Source organism: Falco cherrug, chromosome Z, assembly GCF_023634085.1.
Source record: "Falco cherrug isolate bFalChe1 chromosome Z, bFalChe1.pri, whole genome shotgun sequence".
In the NCBI taxonomy this organism is placed as follows: domain Eukaryota; kingdom Metazoa; phylum Chordata; class Aves; order Falconiformes; family Falconidae; genus Falco; species Falco cherrug.
In genome coordinates this window covers 2,079,729-2,107,121 of record NC_073720.1, presented here as the reverse complement: position 1 = coordinate 2,107,121, position 27,393 = coordinate 2,079,729, and the positions used below count along the sequence as shown (strand labels likewise).

At 43.7% G+C, this 27,393-nt stretch overlaps 1 protein-coding gene across 1 annotated transcript in view; it reads left to right on the top strand.

Annotated features, from left to right (window-relative positions):
* Window positions 1-27,393, top strand: part of DCC (DCC netrin 1 receptor) — a 556,872-nt gene that overhangs the window by 245,542 nt on the left and 283,937 nt on the right. The window contains exon 3 of the mRNA XM_055699136.1: window positions 13,295-13,579. Coding sequence (XP_055555111.1) covers window positions 13,295-13,579 — 285 coding nt within the window. The remainder of the gene's footprint in view (window positions 1-13,294; window positions 13,580-27,393) is intronic.

The following is a 27,393-nucleotide window of genomic DNA, read 5'->3' as shown; positions in this document are numbered from 1 at the left end:
AAAAGTTGGGGTGGTAGGGCCTGTGTCCCATCAGCTCCAGAGCTGCCTGTGAGCTCTGGGGCGGGAGAGCCGCTGGGTCTGTCCCTGCAGCATCGCCCTGACCGAGTGAGAAATGACCAGGGGAAACCATCCCGTTGACAAATTCCCAAGCAGCTTTCATGTCATATAAACGATGTTTTTACTTTTGCTCCCAGGGGAATATCATGAATCTTCCTGAGCCAATTAACACTTTATAAATTAGTTTGAGATCAGTGGATAAATAGCCTTGTGTAAATGCACTGGATATTACCTGCAAACACTAGAAAGATGCCACCATGCCTTTTAACTACTCTCATCCTGTTTTCTCTTTGACTTGATTTGTTTGCACTTAGCATCCTTTTTTTGATGTTAGAAGGCCAATTTTGAACCGCTCCTTCCAAAACACTGAAATTCCCACTTGGGGAAGGCAGGAAAAACTCTGCTTTTCACACATTCTGTAATTTATTTATTTTTTTTCCTACTCTGAACTGACAAGGCCACCCGAGTTGCACATGGGGGCAACTTTTTTATTTTGCACGAAGAACCTCTAGTACCACCATACTATATCCTTGTCTCACCCTGACATATGGAGCAGAGAAATGCAAACATGGAGCATATGGTATTCTCTCTGTGGTCATAAAAGAGGAGGGGAAATGAGGATAACTGTGCTGAAAATGTAATGCTGCGGCATTCGCTGAGGCAGTTTGGTTGGATGTAACCAATCCTGTGCTACTGATAAAAAGCAAACTTGAAGTTGGAGATGCCCCACTATAAAAATATTCAAGTTCCTTATTGATGCTGAAGGCTGCTGCTGATTTATCTTAGATTTGTGACAAAGCATGACAGTGCTGTAGTATTCAACTGGAATAGAGCTAGCAGGTCGCTGCATTTTAATGGACTTTAGTTTCCAGTGATGTTGTTATTGTTATCATCATTATCTTTTCCTTTCAGAGAAGAGCTAAGCCCTGTCAGAACAGACCATTTTATCAGCATTGCTTTGTTGGTGCTATGGGCAAGAAAATGGCCCGTGATAGAAAAGAGTGTCCCATTAAAGTCAGTAGCACTTAAGTCATTGAGGCTGTGTACATAAATAAAGCAGGATTTGACTCCTTGCATCCCAGAGTTTCAAGAGTAGCCAGTGGCTCTGCCTGGGTGCAGGATGGTGTTTGATCTCCCAAGACAGGGGTTACTGGAGCACGGCTGGGCGGCATGCAGCGCTTGCTGTTCTGGGGCTGGATGCCACCCGTCTCTGCCTCGCGTGCTGTGCAGCAGCGCTGGACACGGACACGTCGCTCACCCGGTCAGCTAGGTTTGGCGAGCTAAACCAGAGGAAAGCCCGAGGTAACCCTGTTAGTTTTGACACAGTCCCTGTGGAAGAAGCAGGGAGAGGATGCCAATGGAAGATAAAGTGTGCCTGGAAGCCGGGGAAAGCACTGGGGGCTGGATTATTCTGCAGCTTACGAATTGTTAGGTGGTTTCTCCTGGTATAATTTTAATACTTCCCCCCTCCCCTCCCCACCTCCTACTCTGTTTCCAATGTTGTGGTTTGTTTGTTTTGTTTTTTTTTCCAGGCTATTACTAAAATGTCTGTTGCTTGTCTTTAAGGCAATGAATCTGCAGGGCTTTGACTCGCTGCTTCTGTTCTGTCCAAGCTGCTTTGGCCAGTAATGGCAGGTGTGAGCTGGAGAACAGTGAGGACCAGATCCGGCACTGCATCACAGCTGTGTCTGCTTGTTGGAATCATTTGTCTTTCTGCCAATGCACGATCAAACAAGCCAACGTAAATCATTGTGCTTTAAGTGGATGAGTTTGTCATTCCCCAGACAAGGCGAGCTCTGGCAGCCCGGGAGGGATGGGAAGATGCCGAAGAGGCTGGTTTCTCCTACCCTGCAGGTGATGGAGAGCAGCAGGTTGATGCAGAGGACGCGTTCTCTGCCCCAACTCCTCCAAAGGCTAAAGTTTGAGCTAAGAGCTACCATCCTCCAGACCTGGTGGCTGATGTTCAGCACATCAGGACATGGAGCTGGGCTCCAATATGGCCTGACCTAGCAGCATGGCATATGCTTTGTGCATATATTATAGAATGAAACGGGGAAAATCGGAGCAAATAATGGCCATATCTGGGGATGTGCAGATTCTGCCTCCTTGCTCTCCCAAGCCTGGCTCTGGCATGTGGTCAGGAGGATTTTGCCAGCGAGTCGCTATGTTAGCTAGCAGTTCTCACCTCCTTTTCCTTGCTCTTTGCTTGTTCTTTCCCCTTATACATGCAGCGCCTGGTGCCTGCGCTGCATTGAGCCCATCCTCTGTGTGTGTAGTAACAGAGCTGTAACACCCACCGAGGCCCCTGGGAATTGCTGAAACACAAATACCACTGCTGCTAAATGGTTATTTATACACAACGATAGCCGGTGATTTAGGGTTGCCTGCTAATGTTCAATAAAATGCCAATTGGGTCTGCATTTCTCAAGTTGGTATTTGCCTCTGCCTGCATTTCTTCCAGTTTAATAGACATGGAGAGTCCGCTGTGCTCAGTTAATTCATTTATCGCACTGTATTTCAGAATTGGGCTTCAACGTGCTTGTACCAAATTTGTCTCGTAAAAAAGATGCGTCACATGATTTGAATGTTTTACTGGCCTACCAATATATTAGTAAATCTGTCAGACCCGAATTACTAGCCTGTTTTAATTGCTTTTCTGAGGAAGCCACTGATAGCGTGAGGGGTAGGGGCAATAGTGATTTTGCTGGTTTTAATGGTTGTGGAAAGATGGTAGAGGCTGAATCCTAATGTGTGGAAAAGCACATTTAGATAGATCTCCCATAAATAAATACTTTGGGCTTATGAGGAATTGATTATTGTAGAAAAATATTGCTACTTTTAATGGTAAAACAATTATAACCAGGTTCTTGCATGTTCAGCTGTGTAGGGTGTGATGTCTTCCCTAAGATAGGATGGATTATATGCTGTTGCAATTCGTTCTTGAAGGCAAATTTAAAAAAAACCTTCTAGCCAATATAATTTAAACCAAAATAATTTAGCCAGTTCTTGTGTTCTAGGCACAGTTCTAATAACTTAGGGGGGGAGGGGAGTATTTTTGTCTGTCACCCTTAGCTTTGCGATCATTAGCATTAGCAAACATCACAGGGTTTATACTGTAAGGGAAACAATGTGGCAGAAACGAAGGATCTTAAAAACATGAAGCTTTAAGTTCAAAAGTGTTGGCCAACTGAGAAAAATTATTTTAAAACCCATTTAATGTGTCATTTAGGTTTTAAATGATTCCTGACATGTGGTTTGCTGCATGACTTTGAGTTTTTTGGGGTGGGCACCCTAGTATCGTGCGTCATCTGTCAGAATCGCATTTCCAATTACTTTGTTCTCTCTGCATTTTTCTCCAGGGTTTTTTTGGTGTTTTTTTGGTTTTTTTGTTTTTTTTTTGTTTTAGCATGTGGCGCTTACCCTCATGTGAAGGGGATGTGAGGAGGGAGGTGCTGGAGGCTGGAGCTGCCCCATGGGAGCGTGGCTCAAGCGTGCTGTTCTCAGGTGCATTGCCAGCCCCCGTAGTACTGTGGTTGAGCATGGGCTGAGGGAAATTCCCACCTTTCAGGGGCAAATACAGTGGGGTTTGTGGTGCTCAGATCGCACTGGGGCAAATCCACTGGGATTTGGGTACGATAAGTAAGTTGATGGCTATGCTTTGAACCTCCTTAGTGTCTGGAATGAGATGAGACAGTCCTAAAGTGTGTTTTCATGCAACATGTTAGGTAGTGGTCTAGAGAAGTGATAAACTTTTTGGGGTTTCTTTTTCCTCCTTGTCTTTTGAACTAGGTTGGAGCACTTGATAGAATGAATGCCGCCTTTGACATAGTGAAACCCACCAAGGATCGAACTGCTTCACATTCTGTGGGTTTGGATGTCTAAGCATCCTGTTGGTCTCATCTTTGTTAACGGTGTAAGATACTCCTGGCCCATGCTCATGGACTCAAAGGCTTGATGTCCCTGCTCTTGGAAATTGGTCCAAACAAAGTTCCCTGACCTGTAGCATCCCTTGAATCACTAGTGGTGTTTCCTGCCCCTGAGGAGCTGCAGTTAGCAGAATAAATGGCTTTCAAAGATATTTTTTTCATCAGGCAGGAGCTGTGGAAATGGATGCCCACTGAAACAAACCCTTAAAGCATAAAGTAGTTGAAAGTAAGTAAAATGGACAGCGCCCAGAACTTCTCGGGTGCTGCATTCACCTCTTCTGCTTCAATGTTCCCATCTTCATTTGGTTGTCAATACCTTGCATGACCTTCTGCATCTTCTCCCAAGTAACTCCGGTGCTTGGGGTGTCAGGCCTGTTTCTCTGCCTTCAGGCATTTGAGAAAGAGCCGCGCAGACCTTGCATGCTGATACGCAGCGTGGGAGGCCTTGTGCCTCCTCTCAATGAGTTAAAATAGATTTCTCCTTGTGTCTGAGGCATCTGACATCTTGAATTCTTTCTTCTTGCAAGAACTCGCTCCGTGGTCTGTCCCAGTTCCCACTTGAGGAGGTCTGGTCTTCAGCACAGGTGAGATGAACGCCTGCTGAAGACAAGTGATATTTGATGACTGCGGGTCTTGAACTGATCTTTTCTTGAAATAGATATTGTGAGCCTGTGCCATTAAGGGCCTTACACTGGAGGACTGAAGGCTTGAACTTGATTTGATCTTGTCGGGGGATGGTCAGTGGAGGAGGGGGCAGAGAAGAAGGGTTTTGCCACGAGTTGCGTTAGTAGTTCACACATGTTCTGGCTCTTAGAGCACTGTGGAAGGGTGCTCGGGGAGCTGGATGAGGGGGAGGGACCGTACATCCACATTTTCTCTGCTGTTGCTCCTGGTAGCAGAGCCCCTACCCCTCCTTTCTCTGGACAGATGCACCTTTGGTGTGTTGGAACTGGTCCATCACATCCTAAACATCTACTGCCATCACTGGAGAGTGAACCACAGGTCACAGCGTTTCAGATGTCTGAAAGCTGAGGCTCAGAGCAGCCAGCCACATTCAGAAGCTGCAGTGGATGGAGTATGCATGGTGCAGAGGTTTGTGGAAGCCTTACAGACCATGCTGGCTTGTACAGGGCTCCACATGGCTCATGGCTCACCCATGGTTGGGTGCTGATTCAATGGGCATCCAGCTCTGGCTGCTGTTGTCCCCCGGTACCGCTGGGCTCGATGCTGGTGGGGTAACCCTGGCGCAATCCCCGCTGGTGGGAGCCTGCGTTGCTGGTTCGTTCTTTCTCAGGAGCTGGGGATGCCTCTGTCCTGCTCAAAGGCTTGGTTCGTTTATTGGAAGGTGCGGTAGAGTTACACCTAATTACTCTGAAGGTCTTTTCAAGGTGGTTCTGCAGTACTTTAAATGAGGCAAGGCGCAGAAATACTGTGTTACATTTGTAGGCTGTTACATCAAGAGCTTGCTGGTCTGCTCGGCACATCTTTATACTACTACGGTGCTTTATAGAAGCCAAGTCACTGCTCTAAGTGCAAGGCTTTAAATATAACGGACTAAATGATGCTAGCACTAGCGAGCTCCCGGTGCACGGCGCTCCAATGAGAGAGCCTGTGTTTTTTATTGTTTTAATTAGAGCTTTTGAAATATGGCCCTTGTTCGATTCTTCAGCAATAAAAAAAAAAAAAAAAAAAAAAAAAAAGCCTATTTTCTTCTCGGTTATTCCCTGTTTGAGGAGCAGTTGACTGTTTCATTGGCGACTGGCGGGAAGCCTGTTCTGCTCGCTGGCTGCCAGCCATGGGTGCTGGCAAGAGCAGCCGACAGGCCGATGAAGAGATTTACACCCTCTGATTTGTGTATTAAAAGGGGCAAAGCGGTGGGTGGACTTGTCGGTGGCTGATAAAAGACGAGGGCAGTATTTCCACCACCACCCCCCACACCCCCGTGCAGGTGTATTGTACTACTGTGAACAGCGGGGAGGTGCTCCCAGAGATTCAGGACACCCCATCAGTTTGTTGGCAAATACCAGCAGGTTTGTTGTTTGGAGTATCTGCTATGCTTTCCCCTCTATGAGAAAGCAGGGGATTGTCTTAAGCTGAAAACCGTGTCTCTGTCTTGTAGAAGACACTATATATATCTCTCTCTGTAGAGAGAGCTATAGGTGTGCATCTCTGTAGAGTTGTGTTTTGCTCATGGTTATAAGAAGGTCATTGTTTCAGGCCATAATCTTGCAGAATGACAAATTTGGTCCTGGGGAATTCTGAAGTGCTGATAAAAAATAGCTGTATAACGAAGAGGAAAAACAATCTTGAGGGTTGTACTTGAATGATTCGGTTAAAATTGAAATTTCTGTTGCTCCGTACGTACGGTGCGTGTGTGGGACGTTCAGGCACAACAGCTTTGTGCTGGTGGTTTGAATCAGAAAGAAAGATCTGCGAAGACTAAGCAGAACTGACCATGAAGGCATTGGATCCTTGATGAAAATCCCACAAACACATTCCCCCCCCCCCCCCCAGCATAAATGTGTGGGTGAAAAAAATAGATTGTTTCCATGCATTATGCTGAGCAAAGCCAGCAAGTGAGCCGCATAAAAGGTGACAAGTAAATTAGATTTTAAAATTCTTGCAGTTTTGATAATCTGAGCCGACATCGGTAACACAGGCTAGGGAAAAGTCTCTTTCAGGAAAATAAGTTCATTTATTTCCTGTGATAGGTAAGAGGCATCAAAGGGCAGATCCTGGCTTCATCTTCTTTCAGCTAACCTTTCATGGTGGAATTAGATTGCTGCCAAGAATTGGGGCTATAATAATTGTAATGGACTGTACATGCTGGGAGAGAAAATTGCTGTGCTGGAGGAGACCTGGATGTGCCCTGGTACTAGAAAAGGGGAAATTTTCATCCTACACGGGATGTTCTGAGTTGTCTGTCCATGAGTTATGGTTTCTGTCTCCTTTACAATGAGTCCAGCGGCATTTGAGTGAGCGTGTCCACGTCAGGGTAGGGCTGGTGGAGGAGTTCGATGGCTTCAGCTCCCCTGGCATTGTGTTAGGAACCTGATCTAACAGTAACCTGTCAGGCTTAAAACCTCCTCCAAAGGGGAAGGATGTCCCAGTAACAGGGGCGCTTCTATGGCTAAGGAGCATCAGGCTTTCAGCACTGTGTTGAGCCCAAACTCTCCCCTAAATCCTCTCTTATGTGCCATTTCCATATATACACACAACACGCTATTGCTTTTGCAGCCCACTAAAATCCATCCCTGGTTTCTTTGCCTTTGCTATAAGCTGACTGAGTACAGAGATTCCCTCCAGAGCTGTGCTATTATTTGAGGTCACCTCCATTCTCCTCCTCCCAAAAGGGCTGCGGAGCGAGGAGCTGCCCCTTCCCCTCATCACCGCGGAGCTCCGAGGGCTGGCTAAAGACTGGAGGACCTAACAGCAAGGATGTCAAGGTTCATTTGCTGGTACGATAATTGAATGCCAAGTACAAGGTGCAGCACTAATTGTCTCGCCCCAAAATGGGGAGGCTGAAAAAGCCATGGCAGTTTGGTTCTCCTGAAATGAGGCCAAATGCTTTGTTTGTCTCTGAGTTTGGGATGGAGCTGGCTGGAAGCATCTAAGCTGCTTTCACTCCCCTGGCACAAAGCAGGATGAGTCACTACTCGATCCAAAAGTGATGAGACACATGCTAAGAGGGCAGCAGAAAAGCATGTGAAGTAGGTATTTTTAAGGCACTTGCTTAATGAATATTAAACGTAAGTGTTTGTTTAAGCTCTTCCTTTGTTCTTTTCTTTTTAAGATATCTGCTGATGGTGGTCCCTAAGTTTTCTCTGCAGGAATTACATTTTCAATCCCTCTTCAGTAGAGCCCACAGGCTTGAATTGTACTTTAAACTCATTCCCTTAGGAGGATTTCGCTGGAAAACAGAGAACTCCGCATGAACCTGATGCTCCTCTCTCCCCCCTGGCTAATCAGTTTCTGGGTACTGCAAAAGAAACTCCCACTCAGTTTTATGGAAAAAAGAGGAAACGTATTTATAGAAGAGCTTGGGAAAGCTCTGTTCAAACCCCTGCTTACGTTGGATTTTGCTGGTGACCTTGAGCAAGCAACTCGGTTGCTGTAGCAGTTTACAAAGTGCCTAAGAAGCCAGAGGAACTCTTCTGAGTTAAAGCTGCCACATTTCATAAGCTGGCGGCATGCTGGTTTCTGTGGCTTTGCCACCTTTCGATAATTTTAACCTTTATCTGAGAGATTCCGTTCCTCATCTATGAAATGGAAATATCTCTTGTTTACGTAATACAAATTGAAGACTGTGTTGTGCTCAGTTATGTACACAATTATTTCTATTAATTATTACATAAGTGTGTGTATATATATATAAGGCTATGTAACTAGCTGTGCTTCAGTTAATCTGAAGGTATTTGGACCTGCTGGCCCACTTTGTAAGTAATTACTTGGCATCTCAATACTCAATTTCAATGCCCACGTCGATCCTTATCTCCTGCAGACTTGTTGAAGTCTCTGACTTCTTAAATCATACTTCCAGACTTTACACTGTGTCTGCTCTCCCCATGGTCGCAGCTGCTGGATGCTGAGCAGCACAGGCAGCTGTGATGGTGGGTTACAACTGAGATCCAGGGAAAACAAAAGAAGGCAAATGAAGAGTTTATGAAGATTTATTTTTAAGGATGCTGTGTTGCTCTTTGAAATTCTCAGTTACTTTTCAGCATCTTATTTTTTGATGGAACAGTTTCTCTGATGTGCGATAACTATATCGTCATTACCCATAATTTACATACTTTCAGCCAGCCGTGCTCACTTCTAGGGAAGCTTGTTCTTGTGTATCTCCAGGAAGGAGAAATGAAGGCAATCCTGTGTTCACATCCTAAATCTCAATCATGGGACCTGCGTATTCCCTGATTCCTGGTGTATTTATATGTGATGTGATCTACCAGCAGGGACCGTGTCTGTGCATTGCAGTTGGAATCTCGGTACTTTGTGTTCAAGGATGAAGTTTTACAGGATTTAAATGGGCTCTGTGCAGGCAGAATGCATACAGAGTGTGGTTTACATTTAAGAAAAATAAATAATCTAGCCTTATTTGTAGTGGTCATAAGCTTTTAAGTGATTAATTCCATCTCTGGGTATGAATACAATTAACATGTAGTTGCCTAATTTAGATAACCCCGTGGGTTCCCCAGCCAGGTGAAGGGAAGAGGGATTCGCCTCTTTGCCGAGAGGAAAGCCCCACTCTGCACCGAGTGCATAGGAAGCCTTGGCAGGTGGGTGAGATAATTTAGGCATCAAGGACAAATGCTCACACATTAGCAATGTTCGTATTTTATATTTTAGCACGGGCACGTAAATTTAATGAAAACTGGGTGCTAATAAGAAGAGATCATCTGTTCTTTCCTGTATACCGTGCCAATGGCTGGAGCAAAGAATGCAGCTGGAAACTGGGGCTGTGGAGCAAATTAGCATCATTTTGCTAAGATTTTGTGTTTCCTCTGGCATACTTCGCGTAGAGTCCCAGCTGGTGGTGGATAAGTATTACTGGAAATCCTCAGTTGCTGGCAGGATGAAGCCTTTCCAATATCGGCCACAAGTCTGAGGAGTGGGTGAACTTGTCTCCTGTTGAAAATAGGTAATAGTAAATATGCCAATGAGTATTTTTGGTGTGTTATTTTCTGGCCTCATCTTCTCTTGACGTGCCAGGCAGTTTCCATCCTGGGCTGGTCCCCTCCTCTGCTTCGCACCCGCGTGGGATTTGTGGCAAATGGGTTTAACCTCCATCTCTATAAACCTGAACTGCTCAAATTTCATACTTAAACCATGGAAAAGCATAAAATAGGTTGTTACTATTCATTTTATTATAATATTAAAATGCTTCTTTTTGAATCCTTTTCATTAGCCTGATGGTGTTAGGGGTGGTTGCCTGGTACCCCAGCATGGGAATTCCCCGGCTGGCAATATTGCTGAATGCACGTTGGTAACTCGGCGATTATTTTTTGTTTTCCATCTGATTAGTTTCTTTTAAACCAGAAGCTTGCCTGTACAGCTTGTAATCAGTTTTATTTCCTCGGAGATGTACGGCTTCCAGTACCATAAGGTGGGGTTTGCAGCAAGAAGGGTAACATTTTTATGTAGCTCCCATTTCTGTGCATGAAGTTGGTACTTGGATTATTTGGTGAAGTCTGTAGGTCTTGTGCAGATAATTCTGCTGCACGTTACTCGGTGCACATCTTTTCGGAATTGTAAACTGCAGCTAGCGAATGAAAAAAGGCTATTGAGTGACTAAACTACAGTACCTTTTTGGAAAGCAGCCCGTGGAAGAGAGAATTAGACAGCAGTTTCTAAAATATTTACATTTCTAGACGCACTCACCCATGCTCGCTGCCTTTCGTATTTTCTGAAGCAAGCAGAAGGAAATCACTCTTTTTCATTACCTTGGTTTCTTGCCCTTCAGCTATTCTGTGAATTGAAAGTGAAAAAAAGGTCTGGTCTTGACATTAAGTAACCTTGCAGACTTTAATTTGAAACAAACAAAGCATTTAAAGCGGTTCTTCTCGGGGGGATTGTACTGAGTGCTACTAAATTGCTGAATATTTAATAGCTAAACATGTTCCAGACCCTGAGGTCTGTCCCCCAAATGATAAGCCTTTTTATTAAGTGAACTTTAATTGCTTAATAATTGGGTCTTCTGTAAGGAAAGATGGGGATCCTGATAAGCTGCCAACCAGCCTGCATGGCAAATCGGAGTTGGGTACTGCTTCCAATTAAGTTTTTCTGAGTAGGTTTGGGTATAACGAAGGGAGGTGCATCTGTGACCCTTTGGCTACAGAGCGAAGCGGCGCCAAGGATCTGCGCTGTTTAGTTCTAGAGCCTGTCGCCGAATGTGACTTTCTCAGAATGTATTTGCTGGTCCGTTCCCTTGAGCCAGCTCCCGACAACCCAAACATCTGTGTAGTTTCAAAAACTGTATTTAAAATAAATCAGCGTAAGCCAGGAGAGCTGTAAAAAGACACAGTGATAGTTTTAAGGTCTCATATATTACAGTCCTGCAGAGAGATGAAGGAGTTCTGGACATAAACACAGAAAAACATGCTTAGTGTCTTCTCATTGGGACACAGCAAAAGGTTTTGCCACATCCTGTTCTCTCATGTGTAGATTGTATGGGGTGTGTTTTTTCAGCTTTGAAAGAAAAAAAGAGTTGGGATACCTGCAGAAAGGAGATGGTGTGGAAGCAGGGCAAGGTGTGAGCTGGCTGGGTGCGAAGGCTTGGGAGGTATGGCGCTGCCATGGAAAGAAAAGAAATCCCTCAATAGCAATTGTTTTAGTCCTCTTTTTTGCAGTAAATTAGGTTTAGCTCTCTTTCCTCCTGGAAAAATGTGCAGTTTTCAACAGCTTTCCAGGCCTGTTCACACTGTGTTTATCTTCAATTTTTTAATTTTTTATATATATATATATACACACACTTTTTTTTTTTTTGTTAAAGTGTCGGATGCTTCTATTTTTCTTGCTTGCACCAGCTTTATTGGGGGTGCAAAGCTGTTAGCTATGCGTCTGTGCCAGTAGCTCGGCTGGAAAGTAGCATCCTCAGTGTAACAGGGTGGCGTGCGAGGGTGCAGCAGGTAGATGGGGTTGGGTACCACTGCCACTTCTTCCCTCATTTTGTTCCCTGTTCCCAGCGATTAGGAAATGCCACTGCCCACACAACAGCAGATTCATGTCGGCTCTTTTTTTTTTTTGTGTGTGTGTGTAAATACCATTAGGAAGCCTGAGCTGAGCCAGTTTCAGTTTAAAGCTTTGCTGAAGAATTCCCCTACTTCAGCTCATGGCAGCGCATGCCCCAGGCTGCACGATCTTGTCCTCGCAGGTGCTCTGTGAGACAGGAAAATTGAGAGGAGAGATGGGGGTCAGATATTCCTCACACTGGGAAAGAGGTGTTTGAACTGGGGAACGAACATGGGGCTCCCACTCAAATGCCTTTCCCAGTACAGGATCGTTCTCCACTACACCAATTTGCTGAATATTTGGGTGGTGTTTTAATGCTGAGAAAGGTGGGGGGGGTTATTTTTTGCTTCCTCAGCTTCTTAATAGCCTGTAATGACAGCTCCTTTTTGCCAGCCTTTGCTGAACACCAGCTGACATAATCTGAAAGATACTTGTTTCCTGTATATTTTCTGGTGGCTTTTAGTGTGGTCTTCTCAATTTTTTTTTTCGCTCTGTCAAATACATGATGCCTGTTTGCACAGACTTCTGAGTGATGGTATGTACTTGTATGGCTTCAGATAGTCCCTGAAGGCAGGCATCTGTGCCCAGCTGGGCTGGTGGCTGCTCGGGTCATTTCTGGGGATTGACCAGGATGAGAACCAGAGCAGGTCCCTAAAATACATCCACACCATCTCCATCACATCCCTGATCCAAGCAGTTGCTTCAGCACATCTTCTTGATTTGTCTTTCTTATACTTGGCTTGAATGAAGACTGATTCCCTGCGCCCCCGCCCCCCTTTATTTTCCTTCAGTACGAGTTTATCTATCAGTAAAGCAATGATGCTTCCAGGTAATAAAATCCATGATCTTGACATCTTTCACCTGCACTTTGAATCTTGCAGCGTCCTGTTCTTGCTGTGTTTTTCTTCTGTGCAGGCTGAAGGTTGAGGTCCTCATGTTTTCCCACCAAGTGGGGCTAGGGCACCTGGGGGTTGTGCAATTAAAACTCCCAGCTCTTCTCTCCCACCCTCATTAGCCAGAAAAGTTTCATGGAAAAACAGGCACAGGCCATTCCCTGTTGTAAATATTTTGCTTATGTGACCCAAGTGACTTAAAGGGGTTATTTTTTTTAGAGTATTTTTCCTTTTATTTGGAGGGAAGAGGAAATAGCTAGATTTGACTGTAGCATTTTCTTAGTGCTTTAAATTTAAAATCTTAGGTAAGGTTTAGTTGTGCTTTCCTTTGAATGCCAGCCTGTTCTGAGCAGTTTGGATCGCGTGAGAGCGTGTCCGTACTTTGTTAAAGTTGTTCCTGAGTGGGTTTGTAAGTAACAGGTGCAATTTGTTACTCTTTATGTTGATAACACATCTTTTCTTTGCTGTTAATGAGAGTAATTTACAAAGGAAAGTGTTAGTCACGCCACCATTATAGCAATCTCCAAGTAGTTTTCAGAATAGCGCACAATTTTTTTATTCACTTATTTTAGTCTGGATTTGTTAGCAAAATTCATATCAGCATGGAAACAGCATACAATGTCTATTTTCAGCACCTATATAATGGTAATTGGTTTTGGTGTTTGGCTTTTTTTTCCCTTGTCTTTGCAGGACCACTGAGGTTTCTTTCCCAGACAGAATCTGTTACGGCTTTTGCAGGAGACACAATTCTGCTGAAGTGTGAAGTTGTTGGGGAGCCCATGCCTGCGGTGCACTGGCAGCGAAACCAGGAGGACTTGTCCCCGAGCCTGGGTGACACGCGGGTGGCTGTCCTGCCTTCTGGAGCTTTACAGATCAGCAGGGTTCAGCACGGGGACAGTGGGGTCTACAGGTGCCTGGCAAAAAACCCAGCCAGTTCAAGAACTGGGAATGATGCAGAAGTCAGAGTTTTGGCAGGTAAGAACCACTGGATGCTTCTGCATTGCCCTTTTTCTCTGGTCTGGTCTTGTCCTTTTGGTTTTCTGAAGAACAGCCCTCATGGGGCAGGTAGGCTGATTTATCCTGCTTTCTATCCAGTTACCTCAACAAGTTTCCAAGGTCATCTTCACAGGGAAGAGCTCAGAGACCTTTAGGAAAGCAGTTGGATGAGGAGATGACACCGTAGGGTAGTACTCCTGCCGCCTAACTTCAAGGACCAAATTTAGATTTGTATGAAGCTGGTCTCTTTTTTTTTTTTTCTTCTCCCCCCCCCCCAACCCCGGTCAACGGAGTGAGAGAAATATTTCCCATCTCAGCATACCGTAATTATTGTCCCAGAGAACTCTCTGGAAGAGCTCCTCCGACTCTGTTGATGAGAAAGGCAGTCTGTTGGCACTGGCTGCTGGATGTACCTCCTCAAATTTAGGCTGCTGGGATACTTCAGTGCCTGGTGTGATTTGCCCGGAGCGCGGCTTGGGATCAGACACAGTTTAGCTGTGACAGGTAACGTTCCGAAATTCATGGCCTGGTGAGCATCTTGGTCTCCCTTTTAAAAAAACTCATTAGCTTAATAGATGGTTACCACTGTGGTATAGCATCGAGAACTGAGCACCAGAAGAGTGGTTGCAAAAGGTATTGCTGCAAAGTCTCCTTCCCACTAACTTGTAACCGCTAATTAAACCGGGCAGATGCTGCGGTTTTAGAATTATTTTTATATATATATATATGCATTTTCTAGACAAATTATTTTGGTTTGCCTGATTTCTCCCTGAGAGGGGATGGAGCAGGATTGCCTGACTTCTGAGCTAGCCCTAATATATATATTTGGAATCAATATCCTATAGGAATCAGGAAGGCCAGGATCAGGGAATGTGTCCATGGACTAAGGCAAGCCAAGCTTGATGTGTATCCTTGCTGCTCGGAGTGATCTGTAGCTCAGGGGCTTATGGCGATGGAGTTTGGGGTGTTTAGGATTTGCCACCAGAAAAATAAACCACCCCCCAAACTCTAAGCCTAGGATTACAAACCCAAGCCCGTATCCTCACACTCTGCTCCAGTAGTAGCTATTGATCCTTTTTGGAGCCGCAAAGCAAAGTAACAGCTAGGGGAGTTGGCAACAGGAGATGACCACATCACCTGCAGTTCCCTGTGGGTTTTTATTCCTAGTTGCTTCCCCCCTCCCCCTAGAATTTGCAGCTGGCCTCTGTAGAGTGGTCCTGACCCCATCCGTGTGCTGGTCTAATGGGGTGCCTCCAGGGTGGCTGCTCTTGGGGCTTTCAGCTCACCATCAGCCTCAGAGCCCATGCCGTTCCTCATGCACTGGGCAGCACCAAGGCATTCCTGCCTCTGTGTTAGTAACAACAACGAGATCCAGGGTGGGGTGGGGTGGGATGAAGATGATTTTTTTTTTCCAGATGTTTTGATTTAAAATGAAGAAAAGCACAAAATTTTGTATTTTAAGACAGACCTGGAAGATTTCTCTTCACCTCCTCAGAGTATTGTTAATTTGCCATGCATCTCCATTTCTGACGGTTTGTGGATGGATTGATGTTTGTTCCTTTTCCCAGTTTCGGTCGTTAACATCCTGGCTAAATGGCCTCTCTCAGGCTGTCTATAGGAGAGAGGGGAATTAATTTATCTCTTCCTAGCATGTTAAAATTTTATACCAGGGAAACAGTGGAGCAAATAATGAGGAAAATATATAACAAGGAACTAGTGGAGTCTGTCAGACTTTGGCTTAGGGCAAGCAGCAGAAGGTCTCGTTTCAGGATAATGTGAGCAGACAGCAGCTTTTATAAGAAATGAGTGGTGCTCCTGAAACAAAAATTCAGATCTTACTGAGCCTCTTGGGAATTTTGTTCTCATGTGCACGCTTTGATGATTCAGAGCTATCTGATACTTCACGGCTAATTCTGCCTCTCCTGTTTTCGCTTGTTGGGAGAAATCTGTCTTCAGTTGCAGCTCTCCTCTATCATAATTAGTGAAGGCAGAATACTCTTGTTGGCCTTTTTCCCCTGGTTAGTGAGGAGGAAAAAAAAGAAAAAGTCTTAAATCCTATTCAAAGGAATAGGCAACAAAACAACAACCAAAATAAGTAGCTAGTATCTTATAATTCTGTATTTTAAAAATGCTGCTTCTTCCCCAGATGGTGGTTGTGTTTTGTTTGAATGCACAGCACGTCTGTTGGGATTTGTGGCAAAACTGACCACAATCCTGGCAAATATTTGCTGAAGTTCTCTACAGCTGCTTCCAAAGAGAAGTATGAGGGATAAACATCTTTTGTCTTTTAATTTCTTTGGTCAAAGTGCCTGTGGCTTAAATACTTGATTCGGTATTATGGTGGGTCTGCAGTTGTCTGTATCTCCTCTTGATAGAAAAAATCATCACCCAACATGAAGACAGGTGAGAAAACCAAAATATTTGCATGAGGAAATTATGGTTTTCCCGGACCAAAAAAAAAGTATGATTCCCCCTATCCCGGACCCAAGCCTGTAGTTTAACTTGCCATATAAATGAGGGAATAGTTGAGCCTTTAACCTCCGTTACCAAAGAGGAGTTTGTAGGTACTCGGTGTGTCTATAAATGTGGGGCAAGGCACTGGGCATGAAGATTTTACTCCGATAACTAGGAAAGGCTTTACAAGTGACTGTTTGTAAGTGTTTCCTATGTTTGAGTCTACCTGGGGAGGGTCTGGAAGGGGCTGATTCTCCCCATGGTGCATCCAAAATGAATTTTACAGAGCTTCAGCCTTGCAAAATCCTCCCTTGGAAACCGTGTGCCACAAAAACGGGTCTCACACCATGTTTATCGAATAGTCCCAACAAACCTGAGCAAAACTCTTCATGAGTTTTTAACGTCAGGGGTTTATTTATTGCTCTTCAAATAAAGAGTGGCCGTTGCAGCTGTTTGCAGAAGGCTCATTTCAAATGCACGTTTTTTCCACTTTTCTAATTGAAGTGCTCTTCTTTTCTCTGGGGTCTAGAAACTTAATCCCAGGTGAAAAGTTTCAGCAAATACTGAAAGCATGAGGAAATACATATTCAGATAACTACATGCACTCACCTAATTAATTTAGAAGGATTAATGCTAATATATATATATATGTATATGTATATATATATATATAAAAAAAAAACCAAACCAAGCCCCACAAAAGTTCTTATACAAACCAGCGTGAAGGAATTAATTCTTAGCTGAATTCATTGCTTCTCGAAATTGAATAAGTTTCTTTGGGAGGTCTGTACACTCCAGAAATACAAATGATGTTTTAAAAGCAGAAGTTGAATAGTTGGATGTCTGAAAGCTATTAATTCTCAATTTATAAATAATACTGCTGTGTTTATCGTTAGCCATTGAAGTGATCGGCCGCTGTACTATGGTCTGTTGTGGAGGCTCCTTCTCTGGCCCTGAGCTTGGCTGCTGAGCTGCAGTTCAAGATGACGGTAACAATATCATGTCGTTCCTTTATAGGTCATGCAAATAGCGTTTGGCTGCTGCTGGGCGGTTCCGCTCCTTCCTCACCATTGCGTTCCTGAGGAGGCAAGCAAAAAGGACCAGGCAGTAACGCATCCCACCAGGAATAGGGCAGGAGAGGGGTGGTGGTTGTGTTTGAGTAACTGCATACACCAGGAGCTGCCTCTGGAGCTGAGGCTTGCTCCTGTGCTTAGGCACCTCCCTTTGTTAAAAGAAAAGTCGTTGTGATGTTAATTAATTGGTTTAAATACAGCGTAAAGTGGTACTGATGGAGTTTTGCAGCTACCACTGTTTCACCTTGATTTTTCTGTGGTCATGTTAATAGAGGAAGCATCTTGTCTGAGGGCATCCGGTCTAGGAAACGAAAGGGGTGGAGTATATTGGATTACATTGTTTGGTGTGAGTTTCTTGTTTATTAGGAGTTCTATAGTTAAAATTAGCCTGGAGGAGGGTGTGGCTGAGCTGGAGCATGCAACCTTTCTGTAGCTCAGCCATCAGTTCCTCATAAAAGACACGGGGCCTGGATCAGGTGCGGAGATAAAGATTTCTTCTCATCTTTTCTACCCCGGGAGGATCCCTGTGTTGATGTACATTCCCTAACAGCCACTAACTGTTTAAATCAGGTCTTTTACCTTAGCCTTAACCTCCGCAGCTAGTACTCAGCAGTGTTTATTCTTAGATGAAACCAGATGTGGCCCACTTAAAATACATACTAAACTTGTGGATTACTCTTTTTTGAAAAAATTGAACTAATTCCCCATTTATGTTCTCTAGCAGCTATTTGCCGTAGGGGTGCCTTGCCCTGATTCTGATAAGTACGTATGAAAACCAACCAGGCAACAAAAAGAACCAACCAACCAAAAAAAAAAACCCCAAACCCCAACAGTCCCAGTTGTGGCATCCAGATGTGCAAATCACGGGGTGATGCAGGATGCCAGAGCTGGGTCCCTTCCACAGAGGGTACCAGATGATGGTGTAAGCGAAGCTCGTTTGGATGCTCCTTTGCCAGCAAGGTGGTGATGCACGGGAGCCTCTGCTTGTAGCTGAGGGTGCTTGGGAAGGGCTAGATTTCTGCTAGGTGAATGCCAACCGAATATAAGCTTCCAGTTTGAGGCAGTAGTTGAGGGAGTGACTGCCAATAAATTAATAATAGTTCAGTGAAGAATTAAGAGTGTTTACTGTACAGTGCCTGCCTTTTGGTAAACACGGGGGAGATTTCGTACTTCATCCAGCAGATCTTTATAGACTTGCTGTTAGCGTGTGCTCTCTAAGCACTTACTTGGAGGGAAAGGCTCTTTAATCTGCAGGTTTTCATAAACCGCATGAAAAACTAATGACTAGAAACCTGAAGCTATGCTCTTGCAAGCAGAGGAAGGTGAAACACATAAAACCAGTAATAGCCATCGGAACTGTTTATTTTTGTAATGAATCAGTGCAAAACGCAACAGCAGTTGTGTTTAAATCAAGGTGGGGTTTTTAGTCAGTGCTCCTCCTGCCTTACAAACTGAGCAACAGATGGATCAAAAGCCTTGTCCTGAGCAGCGTGCCTGGTGAAGGCATCCCTTGTGCTGCTGAATTGCCAGAATTTCTAGCAACGGTTGCATTTTGGTCTCATTGGGAGAGAACCACTTGGGTGGGGTATGCCCTGTTACAAAATATGCTGTGTTTCTTAGTGATAGTCTAATTTTTCCTGTTTTTTTTTTTTTAAATATTGGTAGTATTTGGATCACTTAGGGGAAAGATATTTTCCTGTTTGGGAAGTATACCCACATAATAACTCCCAGTATCTGGGTTATGCCTGCTTCCAGCTGCGCAAATGAATAGAATTGCTGAGTAGCTTTATAAGCTGGCTACATTCTGACCTTTAAGAAAAAAAAAAAAAAAAAAAAAAAGGTTAAATTTACAATGCTTATTAATAATCCAGGGGAACGAGCTATTTTGCCTGTCTCCCCTGGTTAAATCTGATTAGCTCTGAAGTCATCTCTTGCCTAATAGGTATAAATAGCAGTGTCCCGTTGTGGGGAGGGAAACCGCGGAGGCGGCGGTGCCATCGGGGTGTGCTCTTAGCGCGGAGCTGATGTGAGGAGCAGCGCCGTCGCAAGAGTAGCAACTGATAGTTGGTACAGAGGGGTTTGCTCAGCACCTGCCTGGCTCCTCGCCCCATTGTCGGTGAGGAAATAACACGTAAAGTCATCGGCGATGGCACGAAATGGGATGATGGGCTTTAGGAGCTGCGTCGGAAGCACAGCTGGAGTTCAGGACAGGGGCTTGAAGGGTAGTGTAGAATTTATTGCCGAACGTATTTGGAAGCAGAAGGTGTTATTGGGAAGGTTCCTGGTGTACGGGTAACCTTAGGCAATGGAGCTGGCTTGAGGCTGCCAGTGTTGGCAGCCAGAGGACCGTAGGCTGCCTGGTGGATTTGGCTCCTCAGGGAAGCTCGAGGCAGTTCCCTTTATGTTTCATCACAGATCCCGCTCACAAAATGCGCTCCGCAAAGAATCCCAAACAGAAAAGAGAATTCTGTAGTGTTCGGAACAGCCTTGGTGTTCCTGCTTTGAGATTGTGGCACTAGAGCTTTAATATGGAATATTGTTTTAAACTACTAATAACAGCATCCTGTGAGTGACTGTTAATGACTATGGCTATTATAGATCCCAAACTGCAGAGGTGACAGATGCAACTGAAGTCTGCATTCAAGTTTGGCTTTTTATGAACTGGCATTTTATTTTTTTATATTAGATTTGTTTCTTTTAATTGCATGAAACACATTGCTTTCTGCTCCAGCCACTAAACCAATTTGCTAGCAAAACATACACAACTGTCTTATCACCGCTACATTTTGTGAAGTTATTGCTTAAATCAAATAGAATTCCCCTGTGCAGGAGTCAAATTAGCAGCCAGAGAGAATTTCAGTGGAATAAATCAGATGGCTATTGGGGAATTCCAAGTGTATTTTTATATATATGCAATAAAATGATACTGTAAAACCCTGGAAGGACAGACAGCCTTAACTGAAAACCCCAGCAGTCTGGTTAGGAAGGAATTAGGAAACATTTGAAAATTGGAGCAAGTGATCTGGTAATAGTAGTTACAAAATAAAAACTAGGATTTGTGGGGAGTAAAAGGAATTGCAGACAGGGAAGACAGCAAGGCATTTGTACAGTTCGGGGTGCAAATATTTTTTGAACCTAGCTGAAACAGTATTTCTAAGAATGGGTGAAAGTGGTAGAACTTGTTTCAGTGTTTAAAGGGCAGAAAAGTTAAGAACCACTACTAATTTATTTATTTTTTTTAAAAAATGCCTGTACATATGGCGTGGATTATTTCACAATATTTTTAATATTAAAAATAATAATTAGTACTACCATGACATGAGTGGCTTAAAGCTTGTCCAAAACCAGATGTTTTCAGGTCATTATACCACAGTGAAAATGTAGCTCCTGGAGAAGCTGAGAAATTCTCAGGACCATTAATTCTTGACCTTAACTTTGGAATACTGAAGATTCCAGTGATTTGGAACTAACCCAAACTTTAAGTACCTGATGGTTTGTCAACATGGCATCTTTACGACACAAAATAGTGGGATGGTCCATGCAATTAAAACAATTTGGTATCAGTGTATCAAAACAGATGATGTCAACGTAATTTTTGATGATTATTTGTATCATATTAGTAGATTTCTTGGAGGGTTTCTTGCCCAAGACATTAGGGAAATTGAAAATCAGTATAGCATCTATATGCTACATCAGATTGATAGCAGTCAGGTCTCCAAATAGAAATGGTTACTAAGGAGATATTTTTTTTTAGGGGAGTCCTCACTAAGAGCCTTGGAGGTGTTCTTGAGTCCATACTCTCTAATATATTATAATATGTTGCGTGTCTGACTGGTGACCACATGTTCAGAACTTTTGGAGGAGGCTTAGAGAACGGCCATCAGAAAAGATTGTCCCAGTTACTATTTAAAAGCCGCAAAGTAGTTAGAGGCTCCTACTAGTTTTTGTAATGCTGACTAAGCAAGTCTTTGATTCTTTTGTTTTGTTTTGTTTTAATTATTTTGTTTAACTCAAACCAGACTAGGACTGGGCATGGCATCTCTCTCGAGTTATATTCATAGGGCTGCATCATAAACCTTGTTGTAGGTTATTCTGTGCCTTCAGTTACTACCTGGATCAAACCACTGCTCTTTAATGGCTTGTGTCTTTGCATCTCAAGGACAACAACGTAGGTCTGAAATAGCGGCTGCTGACTGCTGCTCAGCTGGAAGTGGGAGTGTAAGTGTGTTAGTACTTGCTCGCCTCGGCTGTATTCCCCATTTTGGGGATAGGAGATAATGTAGTTGTGAAGCAGTTCCTCAGTCTGTTTCAGTTTTGCCTCTAAAACTTTAATGGCCAGAGAAAAAGCTCGCTCCTTTTGCCTTGTAAATACAAACGAGCAGTGTCCCTTCTTTATGCCTGCAGTAATACATTTTGTATTTATTTTTTTTTTTTTTACCTAAGGATCTCAAAGAACAAGTCAAAAGCCTGTAAATATTTTTATCTTCATTACGGATGAGGAAACAGAGCCCCTCGCCAGAAATCATCATTAAAGCTGAAAACAGGACCTCTGATTTATAGCCTCATGTTCCAACAGCAACTTGGCACAGTTTTCCTTGCACTTTAGTTAATGTATTTTGAAGTTACTACAGTAAGAAGAATGTCTTCACGCCTTGATGCGTGTCAGGGCTAATGTTATAATCTGTGTGTGTCCTTATTATTTAAGATGCTCCTGGTCATGTCGCATCCCCCAGCTCTGCTGAGCCAGGCTGGTGGTTTTGGGGGCAGGAGGGTTGAAGCAGGAAAATGCTAGCAAGGGAGTTGGGAGGTGGAGGAAAAAATAAAGCTGAATCCCAATGTAGTGACTGCATTCTGGTTATATGTTTTAATGCATTCCATAATATTGAGAGATCAGTATCATTTTAACGACGGATTTCTCCAACGCTGTTCCCACATATCCCTTGCTTTCTCGTTGGGATTAAGTGCTCAGCCTCTAGGCGTGATGGTGAGATCTGGTTGGGGAATTTTGCTGGCCTGCCTTCACGGCCAGCAGAGAGCAAAATTGGGTTTTCTTTGGTGTAAATCTTTATCTCTTTTTAATCGAATTTAGAAATATGACTATGAACACAGAGAGATAGTCTGTCACATCAGTGTCACATTAAAGGCATCGCATTTCTGGAATTCGCAATATAAAAAGTACTGCAATAAAAAAAAATACTGGAAAAGTAAAATATTATCCAAATACGCTTGGAAAAAAAAATTCATGGATATGATACGATGGGAGTCTTTTGTCAATTGAACAACACTTACAAATGCGTTATAGCACAAAGCAGCTTAGTGCGGGGAGATGCCGTACGACAGGATGCAACATGTTTTTATGAAAGCATTTCTTTTTTTTTTTTTTCCTCCCCAGTATATAACGTAGCAAAAATACTGCAGTAACATTTTTCTCCTTGAGTGCCGAAGCACAGTGTCTGTATTGCTGAATCCAAGTGAACTGCCTGCAACTTCACCTGCCTTGGAAGAGAGAAATGCGTTGTCTGCTTGCTTTAAGACCAATTTGGTATCGCTGAAATACATCCTCAGAACTCATTAACGCGTATTGACATGTATCTCAGGGTCTGAGAGAGCGGTTAGTGGCTGGCTGTGAAGTATGGTGCCAAAATGTGGCAGAAGCACTGCCTTCGACATAATAAGGGGGGGAAAAGAAATAATTCAGGACCTCTCCCTGCTGCAGATTATATAATGTCCTCAGTTAATCACAAAATATCTCAATTATTCCATTAACCATCTATAAAAAGGAGGTTAAATGACTTATCCTAACAAGGCTTTGCAAAGGTGTGTGTGTGTGTATATATATTATTTTTTTTTTCCCAAATAGTGTGGTGTTTTCGGACATCAGTGTAGTGGGGACTATTGGAATTAGATACACATTCGCGGATCCTATTTGTGGTTTTGAATTTCAACTGTGTGTCATTGATTTAATGAGCATGGAAAATATGTGTATAGCTGTACCTCATTACTGCACATTGTGTGCTCAAGAAAAAATGCTAAATATGAAACGAGAGGTTGTGCTTTGTTTGGGGAAAAGAAGTTCTTGCGGCTCGCTGCCTTATAATTGAGTTTAGGTATAACTGCTCATTCTTAAACATTACTCTATAGGAATGCGCTAAAAAAAAAAAATATAAAAAAAAAAATCAACTAACACCAGTGATGTGATGTGCCCCGCAGGATGGGAAGCCGGTGTAGCCCTTACTTCCAGCTGGTCCAGCATCAGGCTCTGAGCATGAGCACTGGCAGCGGTGGGGGTCTGTGGTCTGCAGGGGGGAGCAGCTTGTGCCCCACCATCCCAGGCAAGCGGTCGAAAGCCAAAAAAGACCAAGAGGTGTCCTGTCCTGTCCCCATGGATGGAGACATCATGACTGTGAGCACATGGGGTGTCCCCAGGGCTCCAGGCTGGGGCTGCTTCGCGTCTTCATGAGCGATCAGACAATTTCCAGTCAGATACTGGATTCACTGCCTGGGCACTAGTTGGGTACCGCTTCCCTAAGCTCACAGAAAGACCCGAGTTCCTCACAAGGTCTGTTGTGTCACTGATGAATATTTTTGTAGGGTTTACTCAGAACATGTTTCGTGATTTTTTTATTTTATTTTTTTTAATTAAAAATTATTTTATTTTCTTTCACCTTCCAAGTGGAGACTGTACTGCCTTCACTGTAACGCTGCTGCAGAGGTTTGCAGTCTGTGGTCTCACGGACTTTTAAGTCAATTAATTTTTTTTAACATCTAACACCATCCCGTTGGTCAAGGGGTGGATGTCGGCTCTGAGAGGAACCTGGATGTCCCCCCAGAGGAGAGGGTGGTACCTTTGGAGACTCCTTGGTTCCTTGCAAGGTTACATCCCAGTTACTGAGCTCTGGTTTTTGAGCACCTCAGTCTTTCGGCAGGTGGTACCCAGCCAGAGGTGGTGGGATGCCGACTGCCATGGTCTGATAGCACGTCCAGCCTCCTCGCTAGCGTTTCCTACCGTGAAAGCTGTGGTTTTGCTTTGTGATGTTTAACCAAAACCTTTTGGTTATTCCATCCAGACACTTCTGATAGCAAACCTGATGCCAGCTTTTGCCTCGAGCTTTCCCTGGGCTGTGTTCAGCACCAGCTGCCAGCCCTGATGCCCAATGGCACAGCTGCTGCCTCCCAGGATGCTCAGCCCTGGCTAGGGACTTGCCTAGAATAATGTCCCAGGTCTGATCTGCATGGATTTCAAACCCACAGCTCTTTTCCTCCTCTTTAGTTTTGGAAAAGAATAAAGATATTTGCTTTTCTCCTTCCTGTAGCAATTATTTTCTTCAACTCTTGATGCAGCTTTAAGCTGCTGACTTTGGCCATACTCAACTGGGAATCAGGCAGCAAAACATTGATTCACAGCTGGCACATCTGCTTTCTGTTTGCTTTTGAGCTGTGTTTCTAGATGGCAGAGGGATGCAGAGGTGTTATCACCTTTCCAGCGAGCAGCTACATCGTTAAGGGAGTTCAGGAAAGTTCAGATAGGAGCTGAGGCTTCTGTTTTGTGAGTCATGAATGGAGCAAGAGATGGAAAAGGCGAAGAGCAGGGAATGGCAGTGCTGTGGCAGAGAACAGGACCCAGGCAGGGGGCATTTCCCTGCGGAGCAGTGAGCAGCAGCCAGCCCTGGGCAGTGCCAGGCATGCTGGAGGGGAAAGGAGCCGTCCGAACCCTGAGAAAATGTTGGGAAAAGGAGCTAAGCAGGAGATGATGATTTTAAACATCAGCTTCAGCGGGGATGAAAGCAGAGCTATGTTACAGGCATGTGTAGTGGGGGTGTTTTCTCATATGAAATACAAAAGTAATTTGAAATATTGACTAGTTGAAAATTTAGACTGAAGCATTATTGACAATTCCGGTTAACAGATCCCCAAACAATAATAATAATAACAATAATAACTTTATTATTATTATTATTAACAACAACAACAACAATAATAAAGCTCACCTACCTTTGTGTGTCTGCTGTCGCCTGCCATTCCTGTCTAACGATTTGGGTCTGGGTTTGGTGTTGGATGGTGACTTTCCCTTTCCAGTGTTCAGCAGTTTCTCACGTTGGCACCGTCTCAGTCTAACCTTGGCCTCAGTCTAGCTGTCTGCCTGCATGCCTTAACGCTAACAGTTTTGCTTTCTTTGGGATGTTCACTCAATTGCATCCCTCAGGAACATCCAAAATCTTGCCAGGGGAAAAAAATAATAAATAGAAGAGAGAGGAAAAATCCCAGATAAAATAATGTTGTGTTTCATTTTGGTTGAAGGATGGGGTTGCTGTAATCTATGCTAGTTATGAGCTGATCTTCAGGCTGTTGGCAGAGTTATAGTGAGAACATTATTTTCATTGGAGGAGTGGAGGCAATAGTGATGTCTCATTAATGTTGTTTCTGTCCCCAGTACAACAAAAACGTATTTCACGTCACTGTAAAATGTGGATGAGCTGTCCTGCTTTTTTACAAGTACAGAGGAGCAATACCTATTGAGCTACTTGTGTGTGGTTTAGGATTGTGCAGCTTTGTCTAATACCTAGCCTATACCAGCTTCAGAATTCCATTTATTCTGGATGAATTTGAAGAACCATCTCAGCCAAACATATCCCTATAAAGCCTATGGTTTCAATTATCAATCATCTCCTTTTTCTAACTTCAAATTTCATCATCATTGATGTAATTTTCCTTATATTTTTATTGCTGCCTGTCTTACTGCTGCTCACATCTTGCATCCTGACTAGGATTGTGATTTTAATCAGACAACCTCTCCGTGGTTTCAGACCTAAGTGCTTCTGCAGGGAAGGAGACGCTTCTGTGTCGAGATCTGGATGCTGCTCACAGGTTTTATTTTACTTTCTGGGTTTGCATATCTGTTTCCATCTTTGGACAACTGACTTCAAAAGAAGAATCTAAACAAACCAAGCAAAACTAAACAAGCAGACAGAAAAACCCTTTGGTTTTCTGCCAGTTAGCTATGGCGTATTTATATGTGTATATCAAGGTAGTATGTGTGCTTTGATTATTGAAAGAGACACCAAGAAATTCACAAGCGTCACTGTGATCAGCTAAGGTGTCTTCACAGATTGAAGCCGCCGAGTTGTGTGGGGCAACTCCTGCATCCGTTGCACTTGCCGATGGCTGGGATTTGCGCATCCATCTGGTTCCAGTAGGCACTGGAAAGATGCTGTTGTTGGAAAACCATACCGAATGCATACAGCTAGTTACAGTTTCTTTCTACTTCTACAGCAGAAGCAGTCTTAATTACTTGGAGATGATCCTGGGAGATATCGTAGCTGTTAATTTGGTGGGAATATTCATTTATATTGTGTAATTTTTTGGTGTTTGTGTCAGGAAACAAGGAATAATGTTTAATGGCTGCAGTCCAGCCCATTTGTGTCAACATCTGTGATAAGAAAATGAAGTTGCTTTCCAGGGAAGGAGCAGGCCATTAAAAAGCAAACAAACCCGACTGGTTTCCTTGGCCTGTTTGCTGGAATTTCAGGCAGGGTGGGTGGCATTTGGGTCTGGGATGTCCCCGGTCAGTGGTGGCGCACCCAGGGCAGTCGGAGGCAGAGGTTTAGCTCACCCTGAGCTCAGCTCAGCTGCCCACGGATGGGCATCCAGGTCTGTCCGGGACAGCCTCCAGCGCGCGGGGTGTCCTTCAGTCAAGGAAAGGAGAATCTGGGGCACTAGTCTTTTTACATATTCCTTCTCAATTCAGATTTTTCTAAATTATTCTGTTCTGCGTTTCCTGTGGTTTCCCATGTTTCCTTGAAGCTTTCCTTGGCTTGCCTCACCTACTGTATTTATGAACTCCCCTCTTGCAACTCCAGAATAGTTTCATTAATCCAGTACCGCTCTTAACCTTATGTATATCTATCTTTTCTTGCCATGGCTGTGCCTTTTCCTGTGGCTTTCCAAGACCTGACTTTAATACCAGGCTATAAAAAGCCCTTTCTCGCTTTCCCAAAAGCTGCTATTTTTCTGCCTTCAAATTGCTCCCTTGGGTTCAACCTGTAAGCAGCTCGAAGATTGCCATTTGATACACTTTTTATACATCTGTACAATGATTTTTCTACTTTTCCCATCAGTAAGAATCTGTGAAAGCCCCGGTCTCATGGGTCCGTTATTGATCAGTCATTTTATATTCCCCATTCCCGACAAAAATAATGTTTTATTCCGTTACGTTGGGTTTTTTTTGTTTTTTTTTTTAAGGGATAACAACTGTCTCTTTTGCTCTCG